The sequence below is a fragment of the Procambarus clarkii genome, chromosome 36 (assembly GCF_040958095.1).
Source record: "Procambarus clarkii isolate CNS0578487 chromosome 36, FALCON_Pclarkii_2.0, whole genome shotgun sequence".
NCBI classification, from domain to species: domain Eukaryota; kingdom Metazoa; phylum Arthropoda; class Malacostraca; order Decapoda; family Cambaridae; genus Procambarus; species Procambarus clarkii.
The window spans coordinates 6,372,140-6,389,575 of record NC_091185.1 but is presented as its reverse complement, the minus strand read 5'-3'; the positions used below and the strand labels follow the sequence as shown (position 1 = coordinate 6,389,575).

The 17,436-nt window shown below is 45.5% G+C and overlaps 1 protein-coding gene across 12 annotated transcripts in view; it reads right to left on the bottom strand.

The window, feature by feature from the left end:
• Nucleotides 1-9,461, bottom strand: part of NAT1 (N-acetyltransferase 1) — a 33,205-nt gene extending 23,744 nt beyond the window's left edge. For 3 of the 12 annotated variants that reach the window (XM_045739111.2, XM_045739113.2, XM_069336525.1), the window contains exons 1-6: nucleotides 9,324-9,456; nucleotides 6,906-7,015; nucleotides 4,924-5,032; nucleotides 2,104-2,214; nucleotides 1,848-1,988; nucleotides 1,514-1,702 (exon numbers count right to left, since the gene is read on the bottom strand). In XM_045739111.2, coding sequence (XP_045595067.1) covers nucleotides 1,514-1,702; nucleotides 1,848-1,949 — 291 coding nt within the window. In that variant the 5' untranslated portion in view covers nucleotides 1,950-1,988; nucleotides 2,104-2,214; nucleotides 4,924-5,032; nucleotides 6,906-7,015; nucleotides 9,324-9,456. The other 9 variants (XM_045739114.2, XM_069336523.1, XM_069336524.1 and 6 more) reach the window with 8 other exon arrangements.
• Nucleotides 9,462-17,436: the final 7,975 nt, after the last annotated feature.

Here is a 17,436-nt window from a genome sequence, read left to right as displayed (position 1 = left end):
AAATCAACCCCTATTCAGGAGGGACCCGGCCCATATTTTGCTTCATCAGTGATCAAAATTTAATGCTGTGGTCAAAACTTCTTCACTCCACTACACCCAAGTAATTGACTTGTTAATTTTATTTCAACAATTATTGAAAAGATTTTCTTAATTTTTCTTGTGAACAGGGGGGTTATAACTTTGTGCCATTGAAGGGTTAAGAGAAATGGAGAACCTTCTCAATTATTCAACCAGTGATTTACATGGATTATGTCCAAGATTAAGTTGTCAACCCTCTCCATATACTGTATCAGTGCACAAGGCCCTACTGCTCAACCTCCATATAATATCTCTACAATGTTGAATATGTTTATGATGACAATCCATAACATTTATATTAAAATTTGTCAGTTGAACAATTGTTGCTGTTTAGGTGAATGGGCAAGTGGGTTGGGGGGTGGGTGGAGGGAGGGAGGGATGTCTAGCTAGCTTCTGGGTGCTTGGGCATCCTGGAGGTAGAAAATTATGTTGGAGTTTGCTTATCTGACATGCAGGGATTTTGTGGGGAGAGCTTGTTGGTGGGTAGATGTTAATGTGGGTAGGGTAGTGAGTGGGATAGATAGGTAGGGGAAGGTGTTACTGTGATACAAACAAAACATTTACTATGCTGATTCTTCCCCCCTACCTACACTCACTCACATTGGATCTTATTGTATACTCCATTTGCAATATATAAGCAAATTTAACATTCTATCGGCCCCACTTGTATGTTAATGTAGCGAACTCGAGCTGCAACTTTAGTAACCTGCTACTTGCTTATTCACTCGTTCATCAAACCTGACACTTGCTTATCCACACATGCATCCAACCTTCCACCTGCTTATTTTTGAGAAGAGCAACAGTCCAACACAATTTAATATAAATTTAATAACTCCTGCTACATGGCTTGGATAGAGCAGACTGGCCCAGACATGTACTGTCAGCGCATGTATGTTGCCAGATTTCCTCACCTCATCACAGCCAAAGCATGTAACATACAATTTGTATTTCCTTTCCGTGATCAGGGAACACATTTTAACAATATAAAGAACAAAAATCATTTTTTTTTCTTGTGCACAGGGGGAAAGGAGGGGGGAGGAGGGTTGTCAAGCCATTAATAGCTGTGCAGCCCAGGGGTTAACCCAAATAGGAATTAGGGTTAAAAAGTTTTACCAAATAAGAAACTACAAAATGTTTGAAATGTTAATTTTTAAGACGGATAATTCAAATGGATTGTCCATGTGTTTCATATTACCAAGCATTGATAGTATTGGTCTTTTCATAGTAACGGAATATCAATAGCAGATAATGCACTATCGGTACACCTCTAAGATTGATATAGATACATTTATTTATATTACACATACACACACATACATACACATTTTTATAAATGTATATACTGGTATATACAAATATATTAAATATAACGTTCCATTAACAAATATATAGAATTTTCAACCTTGTTACTCAAACTAAATCCTCAAAATTGTACCTGTTGGATGCAGCGATGAAGGATGGACTCGTGAATAATCTCCAGCTTGCCAAGCTCTCCAATGAAACGGAGGTTGCCGACCATCTTGCGTTTTGCTGCTGTTCGTTCTTCCTCTTGTTCTGGGGTGAGGACCGCCTCCTCCGATCCGTCCCATGCCTCCGAGGCACGTCGCCGACGCTCGAATTCATCCTGTAGGTAAACAAGCAAGCACATTTTAAAACTGACCAAACTTGTATAACAAAACATCCTTAATCGTTACATGCATATTATTCAACTTTATTTATATATACAAACATATATATGTCTCCAATACAGCATAAGCTCCACTACAAACCTGGCACTTGCTCAAAAGTAGGCGGTTATAAGTACAAGGTCCGTCTGGTGGATCAAAGTTAGGAGCCTCTTCTGACAGCCGCTTGCACAGCTGTGCGTACATAGAACAATATTTCGGTTCATCTAGGGCCTTTTCGAAGATCTGTTATGAGAGAAGTTATGCACAATAAAATTAGCATCCCAATAACAAATACTATGTACAAAATGTATTTTTTCATCCCAAACTATTTCAACACAAATACACATTTAAAACTTACCAACAAAATGACCCCTTTCAGAATTGTTGTTGAATCGAGGCCTACATTTAGGATGTCATTGCTTAGCTTATGAAACTTCTCGGGGGCGAGTTTGTTGAGAACACCTCGAACCTAAAATATATTCCTTTCATTAGTTTACAACTAAACTAGAACACAAACTTTTATTATAATACAAACATTTATAGATACCTTTTATCATAATCAAGAGAGGTATCCTAGGCAAGTCAATCTGCAGAATACAGAGTTCTGGGTGTTGAGTAATTTCCTCAATCCCAAATAGACCTCAATTTCCCATAGTCACTCATCAGTGACTATGGGAAATTGAGGTCTAGCTCTTTATGATTTAGTTTTCTAGCCTTGCTATACTTATTACATTATCTTGACATTCAAAATCTCTCTTGAATCTGGCCTTGAAGTTATGGGTGGACATGGCTTTCAGTACCACTCGTACAGGGTATAAATATTTCCTTACATTTCTTCGACCCATTTGCATTTTCAGCTCCTATTTTCTCTCAAATTTGTTCCCCTTTTCTATGCCACTCAATATCTTGTGTTCTAATTATCTGTTTCTTCTCACCTCTAGAATTGAGAAATTTAGTTTCATTACCCTACATAGTAATGGGGCCTCGTAGCCTGGTGGATAGCGCGCAGGACTCTTAATTCTGTGGCGCGGGTTCGATTCCCGCACGAGGCAGAAACAAATGGGCAAAGTTTCTTTCACCCTGAATGCCCCTGTTACCTAGCAGTAAATAGGTACCTGGGAGTTAGTCAGCTGTCACGGGCTGCTTCCTGGGGGTGGAGGCCTGGTCGAGGACCGGGCCGCGGGGACACTAAAGCCCCGAAATCATCTCAAGATAACCCTTAGCTTGACTGTCTTAGTTCTGGCACTAATCCTTTTGCAAACTTCTGCACTTTCACACTTTTAGTTTTGAGTTTCACATGATATGAATTTCAGGGTAGAACTGCATATAAGCCCCAATTTGATTGCCTTATGTCATCCTGTGGTTGACACTTCAATAAATAACTGAACTATATGTTATTTATATTTATTTATAGTCATTCTACATGACACTGTAGAGTAATTAATAGATGGAATGCATTAGTGGGTGGTTACCTTGAGGCGCTTCCGGGGCTTAGTGTCCCCGCGGCCCGGTCCTCGACCAGGCCTCCACCCCCAGGAAGCAGCCCGTGACAGCTGACTAACACCTAGGTACCTATTTTACTGCTAGGTAACAGGGGCATAGGGTGAAAGAAACTCTGCCCGTTGTTTCTCGCCGGCGCCTGGGATTGAACCCGGGACCACAGGATCACAAGTCCAGCATGCTGTCTGCTCGGCCGACTGGCTCCCGGTCGGGGAGGAAGATTCCACACAGTTTCAAATGTAGATATGATACAGCCCAATAGGTTCAGGAATCGGTACACTGGTTGATTAACAATTGAGAGGTGGGACCAAAGGGCCAAACCTCAACCCCAACAGGCACAACTAGACATGTACAGGCTACTCAGCTGATGTCACCCGACTACATAATGCCGCCAATATAACACGCCCATCACTAACTCTACGCACATGTTGCTATTATCACCATCCTCTTCACTAAATCCTGAATATTAATCATTTTGCACAAGTTTATTTTCTAAAGGCGCACAAGGTCAGTCTGAACAGTCATAGCACCACTGTTCCATGGTGGTGGAACAGTGGTGCGTGCTATGCTGTCCTTTGATTTCATTAGCACACTCACCAGAAGAGCTTCATGGTTCTTGATTGTGAGTTATAAATAAAGTGTATACACTGTAATACAATTTAGGTTATTTCTTAACATTAAGCTATGCTGTATAGTCGTAACGGCTTAGTGCTTTCTCCTGATAATTGCCTTAATTAAACATGTAATAACAGCATAAATAATGTTTTCTTGTTCTAAGCAAATAATACTGTGCGCATCTTAGTAAAATGAATATATTCGAGCATTACAATGTTCTACATATTTTATTACCCAAATTTCTCAAAAAATACTATTGAATTATAAATATTACTGCAACAAAAAATAGAGAACCTAATCAGACAGAGTAAATATGAAAAAAATATCTTTGTGGCAACCCCCACTTCATGACTGGCTCGGGGCAATTGCTTGATGAACACTCAAATGCAAAGTCAACACAAGATCCAGGCTTAACCATGGCCAAAATCGCATACATTTTTTATACTATAATTTCCCATCATCAGGAAATGAATTTTAACAATATCAGAATGAATTTTTTTCCCCTTGTGCACCGGGCAGTTGTGAGCTATTAACAGACGCACAACCCAGGGTTTAGTGTTTCAAGCCAATATTGCATGCACAAAATAATAAAATTTTAGTGAAAACTGTAAATTATCCTTTGAGATATACAGTAATAAATAATAACCTGCCCCAATACTTATTTCTGGAAACTACTTACTTGAAGATAACTACATGCATAACCTCCCCTTCATTAACATCCAAGTCCTTACTTCCATGGGCGATTGGAAACAAGTTTACAACATCTGACACTATTTGTCCAGCCTGTCCTACTAACATTTCCCAATGTCATGAAACTTGTACTATAGTGTCCATATCCTAATCTACTAGAGGACCCAAAACAGAAAATGGGACAGTCAATTTTACACACTCCTACCATTTTCTAGTATGGCAATTTTTAGCCTTAGGTACGGTATGTCAAAATGAGATGTTTTATTAGGACATTGATTTGTCAAATGGTAGAGCACAGGTAGATGATATTTATGATTAAGGGAATTATACACACAAAATGGTTGAATAAAGACTAACCTCCTAATACGCTTACCTTTCGGAAAGTGAGGTCATATTTGTTGTCTGGGGTAAGTGCATCTCGTCTCAAGCTAGAAGGAGGGATCCATCGCCTTTTGCTGCTGGACAGGGAACGTAAGTCGTCCCTACAGAAAGTAAATTCTGAATAAATTTCAAATGAAATAGGAAATCCAAGTACAGCTGGTTATAAAAGCACTACTCATTAATTGGATTTTGTTTGCCAGGTATTTTAATTAACCATATATCTGTCACAACAGATATGTGGTTAACCCTTAAACTGCACATGGCATATATATACGCCATAGGATGCCAGGCACGATTCAAATGGCCCGCGGCTACACGGTGTTCACATTAGCTTCCTCAGGGCTTTTGTGAAATGACGCCATGTTTAAAAAAAATTGTGGGCAATATTCTCCGGTGTGAGAACCACAGTACTGTGGGAGCAATCAAGGCTGGCGCACACAGCATGAGCTAACAGCATTGCTATTCAGCTTGTGACTACAGCATCGCCTAAAAATGTCAATATGAAACTGCTATTATTTAGCAATGACAGTATTACAGATGACCCCTGACTGTGATAAAAATGACCAGGATTGTGATAATTAGCACTGTGGGAGGAGTAAAGCTTAGTTACGGAGAGAGAGCATCGTTTACTGTGTGGCCACCTGTTATTGTTTGCATTCACCATACCAGCTTAATGGTTCTCTATGGTGAACACAAATGTAGATACTTGTATATGTGTGTATTAGTGTAATAACAAAAGGATTATGTTGGGAGGAGCCATTTGGGTGACGGAGGTGGCGTTGTCTGCATGAATTGTCTAGCTGTGTAGAGGGTGGTCAGTATGCTCTTTGGGTACCTGTCATGTGAATCCCCTGCATGGCAGTGGAACTGCCTTTTCCCATCACCTTCAATGGCTCTGCACTGGAAGTATACATCTACACCAGCCCACATGAGTCATCAGTCCTGCCACAGCACCTCTGCTAACCGGTAGTTTGCCCCCACAAACAAGCAGTTAGCCACCTTCAACTGGCAGTGGTGCAGCTCAACACAAAGGCACCACCAGCCATAACGAGCAGTTTGCTAGTTGACCAGATGTCCACCTTGTGTTGACACTGGATGAGTCATCACAGCAGGACTATATAAAGGGCGTTGCCTCCCTGGAGAGCCAGTCTCTCCCTTAGTGCTCTTGGAACACCTTGGTCTCTCTCTCAGCCGTCATCCGCCTTCAGCCAACGTCGTGTGATTGATGCCATGGTGGTATGGTAACTGTCTTCAGTACACCAGTATATCTTTATGCTTTTATTCATTGTTTATAGTTTATTTTTGCATTAAAGTCATTAACTTGTTCACCTTTGCATTACATGAGCCAAGTATTTTCAGGGGCTCATGACACTAGGCCAGTTCTGAGCAGAATCCCCAAATAGCGTGACATTGAGCCCCTTCTCTATATTTAAGTATTTAAATTCATTGACAGGTGACTATAGTTTGTGCTCCGCTGGTGTTAGTAGTAAGTTATTTTTTTTCTTATCTGAGGCTCCCTGACTAGGTGGAAGCCCAGAGTAACACCTGTGAGAAATTATCAGGGACCCCTAATAATAGTTAAAGAGACCAATATGGATTCACGCATACTGTGGACACTATCAAATTCCTGTATTGCCCGAACAGTTCATGTTCAGGTCAAATTGTTTAGTGTATAAAAAAAGAGGAAGGGGGTGGTAGGAGAAAAGCACACAAACTGTATTGGAGGGGACCTACATTCCCTCCAATGTGTTATGTGTGGTTTCTTCCGAGGCTATTGGTCCCCCGTCTTCCAGCCAGAGGTGGTACTCCCTTGCATTGTAGTGTATCAAAATATATTTGCTTTTGTGAAACTTTTTCCCTAAGCCTCTACCAACCTAGCATGTCGGAAAGCATGCTAGCAATCTACTTACAACATAAAACATAATACAATCATTCAAAATTTCAAATCATCCCTACCAGGGATACCCAACTGACCTTCCTCCCACGGAGCGAGAAGCACCCCCCTGGCTCCTCTGCCCGTCCGTTGTTGCTCGTTGGTAACCCACCCTGATAAAAAATGGTTCTCTTCAGGAAAAATGGGGCTCCTGAAAGAAAGAATAAATAAAACACTTAAACCACAAGATAAATTTTCACAACCAAATTATACTTTAGATAACTATAAGAGGATATTAAATCTTTTAACCGCAGTGAAAAATACTAAATTTTTGTTAATAGAAAGCAGTCCAAATGATCGGTGGCTCTCGCCACAAACTGGATGCTCAGTTTAACCAAACTGAAACAAATACTCCTCAATCTCAACACTTTAACGCGGTAATGATGCAGTATGGCGTAAAAAATTTAGTAGACAAATGTGCAGTAATGATGCAGTATTGCGTCGAAAAATAAAATGACCTGTTTCGGCTTGGCTGTGGGTGGGGAGTGCCTCGGTTTTGGATATTATATGCATATATTCCTATAGGGAATTTTATTGCCAACACATTGATACCAAAATGAAAGACCTAGGATGAGAATTGAGGTGACAAAGTTAAAGAGTGAAAACATCTTATTGCTCTTGAGTGTTCACAGGTACAAAGTGAGAGTGGGCGTACCACCCGCTCTCACTTTGTTTGCTGCGGGTGGTACGCCGGGCTTTTGGACTTTATATGCATTTAGTTCTGTAGAGAATTAATTCTCTTGCAAACACCGATACCAAATTTAAAAACCTAGGACTAGAACTGAGATGACAAAGTTGAACAGTAATCATTTTCAGTATTACCGCACGCTCCCATGGAATGCCAGGTGCACCTTGGAGCAACGGTATCTACGGCAACTCTTAATACCTTTTCTTCAGTAGAGAAAGGCCAAAAAAGTATCAGAAAGCACAAAGTCATTAAAACTATACAGCACTTTGACCGACAAGGAGCTGGGCAGGATACAAAGAATGGATTCCATCCGCTTGGACCATTGGGGATCGTACGCCAACCTGCACGAAATGACCACCTTACCAACCAGTCCCAGTGGTTGGGGAAGCGAACAATGAACATTATAAAATTGCCAAAACCGCCACGATATTTTCCCCATCATCGGTAATTTCCCGCAGGTCATTTTGTCCAACCAATAATTTAGCCGCTGACCTACACAACGAGGCCACAAGAAAGGTCTTTGCTGCAAACGTTAATATTCTATCACCTAAATTGTCATCCACACTTCCGTGGAAATAAGCATTTCATTCAGCTGGGCTCTGGGAGGCTCGAACCACGGACCCCACGCGCGCGAGGCAGCTCCATCCACTCGGCTACAAGTAGTCTTAAGACTACTCATTGCTTAATGGATAAAACTTCTGCCTCGCATGCTTGGGACCCATAATTTCTCTCTCCTACAGCCCAGGTGAAAAATGTTATCAACTCTTTAACATTGACCTTCGGCACCAAAGGTTTACCAAAGCACTCAAACTATTTTGCAGTGCAGGCGATGAGTCACAATAACGTGGCTGAAGTATGTTGACCAGACCACACACTAGAAATTGAAGGGACGACGACGTTTCGGTCCGTCCTGGACCATTCTCAAGTCGATTGTGACTTGAGAATATTTTGCAGTGTGTATACACTGCCTGTGGCCTACTCTTCGTCTATGATTCATTACCTTACAAGGAAAGTCAGAACAACGGATCAAACTGTACACAGGAAATGATAATACACAATAAAGCTCATTTTTGTAATTCTTAAAAACTATATACATATTGAAGTTTGGTTAGGCGATCTGAGAGTTGAAGTGGTTATTGGGCGTGATTATTGGAGGTACTTTTAACCCCCAGTGAGGAACCGTCCGGGGTCACTACGGGTGCACAAAATGACTCCAGCCCTAATGACCCAACCAGTGCTCCAGAAACAAAAATGGCCGCCTTACAGGAAGTGGAGCCGAGGCCAGGAGGCCGGCCGTGGCTCCCTGCCTCCCAGCCTTCCCTGTGAGGGTGGAGGCGGCGAGGAAGGTGTGGTAGTGATGGAGGAGGACCAGTGTTGGAGACTAGAGCACACAGGGAGGGGCACAGGGGGCACGCCTGCTCCACCCTCTCCCTCACCCGTCACAAACACCAACACTCCCTCAACTCCTCCACCACCACGACAATCACCTCACGCCAAAACCACACTCATCATTCCATCCTTGTGGAGGTAAATGATGAGCAAGAGGTGTAGAGAAGAGTAACAAAGGTCGTTAACAAGGCATGCCATCGCCCACGGAACGACGCAACTAATTTACCGATCAATATTTCCACTAACTGACTACCTTGGCCCCAGAAAACCTTACGGAGGTGCACTATAGCCACACAGCACCACACCCAAGCCTCGCTGCACCGCTACACCACCAAATACACTCACCACAGCCAAAATAACCAAGAGCTTCACGTTAACTCACCGAAAGGAGAGAATGGCTGGTGGTCTTTCGCAACCTGGGAGCGCTGCGTCGCCCCGCCACCTCCACACTCTCCTGAAACCCTCTCCATCCTCGCCCACACCCGCGGCCCCTCTAGCACTACACTCTCCACGCTATCATACATCACATACTCTAAATTATACACAGTCAAATATTAGCATAGAGTGCAGGAATACTTCCGTGTGAGCGAGTTAGTAATGAAAGTTAGTGATATTAGTAATATTGGAACGCTTCCCGAAAGATGACGTCACGGCCAGTTTGGTGTCATGGCCGCTTCTCGGCAACTGTCGAGGCTCCGAGAAATAAATCGATGAGCAAACATAGGAAAGTCCCCTCCTGAGCCATCTTAGCAACCTTCGCACTCACACACTCATACCTACTTGGAAAACACACTTTCTCTTATCTAAATATGGCTACACGAGTTAACAAATGCCAGCAAAAAAGAGACTTAAGGAACCTACACATAGTGTCCTCCACTTTAATACAAACGAATTAATGGTAATGTATGACAGGAAACTAATTGTAGTTATGTCAAAAAATTCAGCTTAAAAATCCATTTAATCTTCACATCCTTTGCTCGGGTGCACATCAGTTCACAGAACTATGCCTCTTCAACGCAACATAAGAACATAAGAACAAAGGTAACTGCAGAAGGCCTATTGGCCCATACGAGGCAGCTCCTATCTATAACCACCCAATCCCACTCATATACATGTCCAACCCGCGCTTGAAACAATCGAGGGACCCCATCTCCACCACGTTACGCGGCAATTGGTTCCACAAATCAACAACCCTGTTACTGAACCAGTATTTACCCAAGTCTTTCCTAAATCTAAACTTATCCAATTTATACCCATTGTTTCGTGTTCTGTCTTGTGTTGATAATGTTAATACCCTATTAATATCCCCTTTGTTATATCCATTCATCCACTTGTAAACTTCTATCATGTCACCCATAACTCTTCGCCTTTCCAGTGAATGCAACTTAAGCTTTGTTAATCTTTCTCCATATGAAAGATTTCTAATTTGGGGAATTAACTTAGTCATCCTACGCTGGACACGTTCAAGTGAATTTATATCCATTCTATAGTACGGCGACCAAAACTGGACTGCATAATCTAAATGGGGCCTAACCAGAGCAAGATATAGCTGAAGAACCACACCAGGTGTCTTGTTACTAACGCTTCGATTAATAAATCCCAGTGTCCTATTCGCCTTATTACGAACATTGATGCATTGATCCTTTTGTTTTAAATTCTTACTAATCATAACTCCCAGATCCCTTTCGCAATCCGACTTCGCAATCTCAACACCATCTAGCTCGTATCTTGTAACTCTATCATCATTACCTAGCCTCAAAACTTTACATTTATTAGCATTAAACTGCATCTGCCAGTCTTTTGACCATTTTAAAACCCTATTTAGATCAACTTGAAGTGATAGCGAGTCTTCTTTCGTGTTAATTTCCCTACCGATTTTTGTATCATCGGCAAATTTGCAGATTTTGCTACTCAAACCTGAATCTAAATCATTTATATATATTATAAACAACAGAGGTCCCAGGACAGAGCCCTGAGGTACTCCACTAACAACATTATCCCACTCTGACTTAACCCCATTTATACTAACTCTCTGTTTCCTTTGGAATAGTTTCCTTTTCCTTTGAAAGCAGAGCTAACTGCCATTGTTATGGCGTTAAGGTTTCTTGAACGGAACACTAATGGTGCAGTGATTTGCACCGATTCAAATGCAGCACTGCAAAGCCTTAAGTAAAAATCGGGCAGAAAATCTTGCAATAGTCGCTGAAATTAAGAGAGCTGTGAGAGTACTTACCAATCAGGGAAGAGTCATCAAGTTTCTGTAGATCCCCTCCCATGTTGGAATATGTGGGAATGAACGAGCAGATGTACTGGCTGCTGAAGGCGCTGAAGGAGACCATATTGAATACTTCATACCCAAGAGTACTACAAATTAGAGGTATTGTCAGGCAACATCACCGTGACAAGGTAACTGAGGAAAGGAGGATAGAAGCACAAACCAGTGAATCTGTACGATGGTACAACATGGTTGCAGCTGGCAATCCCAGTCATTATGGCCGAAGAGGAGGAGGACGAGGGAGAGAATCAGTAATAGCGAGAATCCGTCTTGGATACAAATATCCATGGAGATATGGAATGGAAACAACAGTTGGTCAGCGAAGTTGCAGAATCTGTGGTGAGAGTGATGGACACCGCCTTGACCACTATCTACGTGAATGTGAACACCTGAGACACATTAGAAATATGTGTAGAATAATAAACACCCCATTGTTTGAGTTGGGAAAACACTATTTGTCAAATATTGATACTGTTCTTAAAAGATTCCCCCATTTTGTACCCGCAAGATAACGTAAGCTTTTAAGGGTTGATAGATGTTAATCTTCTTGTTTGAGGAGCTGTTCACTTGAGACAGTTAAGCAAGTCCCAGCTGTGTCTGGGTACAAGTGACAGGATGAACAACCCAGCGGGTTTTCTTCCTATTGGGGAGTGTTGTACATGCTGCTATGGCGGTGTGTCCACTCACAGGATGAGTGGCGCTGCCCAATACTGTCACTATGGCGGTGTGTCCACTCACAGGATGAGTGACGCTGCCCAATACTGTCACTATGGCGGTGTGTCCACTCACAGGATGAGTGGCGCTGCCCAATACTGTCACTATGGCGATGTGTCCACTCACAGGATGAGTGGCGCTGCCCAATGCTGTCACTATGGCGGTGTGTCCACTCACAGGATGAGTGGCGCTGCCCAATGCTGTCACTATGGCGGTGTGTCCAATCACAGGATGAGTGGCGCTGCCCAATACTGTCACTATGGCGGTGTGTCCACTCACAGGATGAGTGGCGCTGCCCAATGCTGTCACTATGGCGGTGTGTCCACTCACAGGATGAGTGACGCTGCCCAATACTGTCACTATGGCGGTGTGTCCACTCACAGAATGAGTGGTGCTGCCCAATACTGTCACTATGGCGGTGTGTCCACTCACAGGATGAGTGGCGCTGCCCAATACTGTCACTATGGCGGTGTGTCCACTCACAGGATGAGTGGCGCTGCCCAATGCTGTCACTATGGCGGTGTGTCCACTCACAGGATGAGTGGCGCTGCCCAATACTGTCACTATGGCGGTGTGTCCAATCACAGGATGAGTGGCGCTGCCCAATACTGTCACTTTGGCGGTGTGTCCACTCACAGGATGAGTGGCGCTGCCCAATACTGTCACTTTGGCGGTGTGTCCACTCACAGGATGAGTGGCGCTGCCCAATACTGTCACTATGGCGGTATGTCCACTCACAGGATGAGTGGCGCTGCCCAATACTGTCACTATGGCGGTGTGTCCACTCACAGGATGAGTGGCGCTGCCCAGTACTGTCACTATGGCGGTGTGTCCACTCACAGGATGAGTGGCGCTGCCCAATAAACTCGACCCTCGGGGCAAAATTTAAAATTTAAGTATTGGCTAGAATAGCGGAAGTATGGAGGGAGGCCCCCACCAGCTTCACCATCACTAGCAAGAGGACAAACACCCCACCACCAGACCCACCTCCAACACCCCACCACCAGACCCACCTCCAACACCCCACCACCAGACCCACCTCCAACACCCCACCACCAGACCCACCTCCAACACCCCACCACACCCACCACTAGCCCCACCACCACTAGCCCCACCACCAGACCCACCACTAGCCCCTCTACCTACCAACACCCCACCACCAGACCCACCACTAGCCCCTCTACCAACACCCCACCACCAGACCCACCACTAGCCCCTCTACCAACACCCCACCACTAGCCCCTCTACCAACACCCCACCACCAGCCCCTCTACCAACACCCCACCACCAGACCCACCACTAGCCCCTCTACCAACACCCCACCACCAGACCCACCACTAGCCCCTCTACCAACACCCCACCACCAGACCCACCACTAGCCCCTCTACCAACACCCCACCACCAGACCCGCCACTAGCCCCTCTACCAACACCCCACCACCAGACCCACCACTAGCCCCTCTACCAACACCCCACCACCAGACCCACCACTAGCCCCCTCCACCACCACCCCACCACCAGACCCACCACTAGCCCCCTCCACCACCACCAGACCCACCACTAGCCCCCTCCACCACCACCCCACCACCAGACCCACCACTAGCCCCCTCCACCACCACCCCACCACCAGACCCACCACTAGCCCCTCTACCAACACTCCACCACCAGACCCACCACTAGCCCCCTCCACCACCACCCCACCACCAGACCCACCACTAGCCCAGTAATCTTGGGCAGTAGTGGACCCCATACCCATCTTCTGGGGGCAGTAGTGGACCCCATACCCATTCTGCAGGGACAGTAGTGGACCTCATACTCATTCTCTGGCCGGTAGTGCACCTTGTACCTATCCAGTGGGCGGTAATGGACCCCATACCCATTCAGTGGGCGGTAGTGGACCCCATACTCATCCTGTGGGTGGTAGTGGACCCCATACTCATCCTGTGGGTGGTAGTGGACCCCATACTCATCCTGTGGACAGTACTGGACCCCATAGCCATCTTGTGGGCGGTAGTGGGTCCCATACCCATCCTACAGATGGTAGTGAACCCCATACCCCATCCAACTGGTGGTAGTGGACTCAATACCTTTTCAACTGGTGGTAGTGGATCCCATACCTATCCTTTTGGGTGGTAGTGGGCCCCATAAACATCTTGTGACTTGTTGTGGACCCTATATATCCATCCTGTTTGCAGTAATGTACCCCATACACATTCCAGCGTTATATCAGACACTTAGCACTACAAATCCCGAGCGCTGTCTACTCAGCCAGCGTATGGGGCTGGTTATTATTATTATTAACCAGTATGGGGCTGGTTAATAATTTATAGAGCGCTTATTATAATTTACCGAGAAGCATCAAGATTTCTCCTAAGTGCTAACCTTTAACAGGATGCACTGTAGAATAGTGGTTTAAATCATGGGTTGAAACTTTAGTTGATACAGAATGGAGATATTATAACTTTTTTTTAACTATTTCAATTTTAGTAGAAAGTATTCATCTGTCAACAGCTATCATCTTCACTGACGATTTCACTAAAATTTTGATTATTAAGCCTTAAAATCTACTACTTCAAGGTGGTAGTGGACCTCAAACTTATCCTACGGATTGTTGTGAACCCCCATTCCCATCCTACAGGCGGTAGTGGACCCCAAACCCCTCCTACGGGTGGTAGTGGACACTCAAACCCCTCCTACAGGCGGTAGTGGACCCCAAACCCCTCCTACGGGTGGTAGTGGACCCCAAACCCCTCCTACGGGTGGTAGTGGACACTCAAACCCCTCCTACGGGTGGTAGTGGACCCCAAACCCATCCTACGGGTGGTAGTGGACACTCAAACCCCTCCTACGGGTGGTAGTGGACCCCAAACCCCTCCTACGGGTGGTAGTGGACCCCAAACCCATCCTATGGGTGGTAGTGGACCCCAAACCCATCCTACGGGTGGTAGTGGACCCCAAACCCATCCTATGGGTGGTAGTGGACCCTACAACCACCCACAGGATGGGTATGGGGTCCATTACCGTCTACATGATGGGTATATGGCCCACTACGGCCTAGATGGTGGTATGGGAGTTCATTACCACCTGTTGGATGGGTGTGGAGCCCACAACCACCTACAGGATGGGTATGGGGTCCACTATCACCTTTAGGATAGATATAGGATCCACTACCACCTGTAGGATGGTTATGGGGTCCACTACTCCCCACAGGATGGCTATGGTGTCCAGTACTGTCCATAGGATGGGAATATGTATGAATTTTAAGTACATGGGATGGCTATGGAGTCCACTACACATACATGGGATGGGTGTGGAGTCCACTACACGTTCATGGGATGGGTATGGGGGTCCCCTACCGCCTACATGTTAATTAAGTAAAGGTTCATTACACCAATGGGAGGGGTATGGTACATGTCCATTTCCAGATCCGGCATAGGTATGGGGTGTCCACTGCCTCCCACAGGATGGGTATGGGGGTCCACTGCCTCCCACAGGATGGGTATGGGGGTCCACTGCCTCCCACAGGATGGGTATGGGGGTTCACTGCCTCCCACAGGATGGACACGGGGTCAATTACAACTCACGGAATGGGTATGGGGTTCATTACCACCCACAGGATGTTTTAGCCATCCACTAACGCACAAAGGCGGTGTGGGCTACTCTGTTGTTTTTCCTGACCATACTTATATGAGTCGCCTCCCTTCGGAGGCTAGCAACTTCACAGCAGAACTTTATGCTATTCTCTATGCTCTTCGTCTCCTACTTTCTTGTTGTCAATCCTCCTTTGTGGTGGTAGTTGACTCTCGTAGTGCCCTCATGGCTTTGGGGTCCTTTAATCTGGTCCACCCGGTGGTCATTGAGATTCAACATTGGTTGTTTCTTATCTCCAGTAAATTTAAGTCGGTAGAGTTTTGCTGGGTTCCCAGCCATGTTGGCGTCTCTTTAAATGAACGTGCGGATGCTTCCGCTAAGGAAGATATCCGCACTTGTTCCATCTCCTGTAAAGGTATTCCGTATTCCGATTTTTACCCAGTTATTCATTCCTCCATCCTTGCCCGTTAGCAGGGTTGTTGGTCTTCTGTTATTGGTAACAAACTGCATACTCATAAGGGTCGTGTGTCCCTGTGGCCTTCCTCCTACCACTGTAACCGGTGGTGGGAAATGGCTCTGGCTAGGTTACGTATTGGCCATACACGTTTAACTCACGGTCACTTAATGAAATACCGCCCTGCTCCTTATTGTCCAAATTGCATTGTTCCTCTTACAGTCGTGCAGTGTGTTTTGCTTTCCGACCGTCCCTCGTGGTCAATTGTCCCTCGATAGAATCCTTGGTGAATCGGATACTTTTTATATCGTTCACCTTATGCACTTTTGTTCTCGTATTGGCATCCTTGGTGATATTTAGCGCCCTCTGATTATTCCGCACATTTGGTGGTGCTACATAGCCTTCCTGGTTTGGTGCCTTCTTTTGATAATTACTTAACACACAAAAGATGGGGGTCTTGGGTTCACTACCGCCATAGAATGAGTGTTGGTTCACTACAGCTCACAGGATGGGTATGGGGGCCCCATTGCCATCCTCTGGATGGACATGGGATTAACTACAGCTCACAGGTTGGGGTACGGGGTCAACTACAGCTCACAGGTTGGGGTACGGGGTCAACTACAGCTCACAGGTTGGGGTACGGGGTCAACTATAGCTCAAGAGTTGGGGTATGGGGTCAAATACAGCTCATGGGTTGGGGTATGGGGTCAACTATAGCTCAGGGGTTGGGGTATGGGGTCAACTATAGCTCAGAGGTTGGGGTATGGGGTCAACTACAGCTCAGAGGTTGGGGTATGGGGTCAACTACAGCTCAGAGGTTGGGGTATGGGGTCAACTACAGCTCATGGGTTGGGGTATGGGGTCAACTACAGCTCATGGGTTGGGGTATGGGGTCAACTACAGCTCATGGGTTGGGGTATGGGGTCAACTACAGCTCATGGGTTGGGGTATGGGGTCAACTACAGCTCATGGGTTGGGGTATGGGGTCAACTACAGCTCATGGGTTGGGGTATGGGGTCAACTACAGCTCATGGGTTGGGGTATGGGGTCAACTACAGCTCATGGGTTGGGGTATGGGGTCAACTACAGCTCATGGGTTGGGGTATGGGGTCAACTACAGCTCATGGGTTGGGGTATGGGGTCAACTACAGCTCATGGGTTGGGGTATGGGGTCAACTACAGCTCATGGGTTGGGGTATGGGGTCAACTACAGCTCATGGGTTGGGGTATGGGGTCAACTACAGCTCATGGGTTGGGGTATGGGGTCAACTACAGCTCATGGGTTGGGGTATGGGGTCAACTACAGCTCATGGGTTGGGGTATGGGGTCAACTACAGCTCATGGGTTGGGGTATGGGGTCAATTACAGCTCATGGGTTGGGTATGGGGTCAACTACAGCTCATGGGTTGGGGTCAACTACAGCTCAGAGGTTGGGGTATGGGGTCAACTACAGCTCATGGGT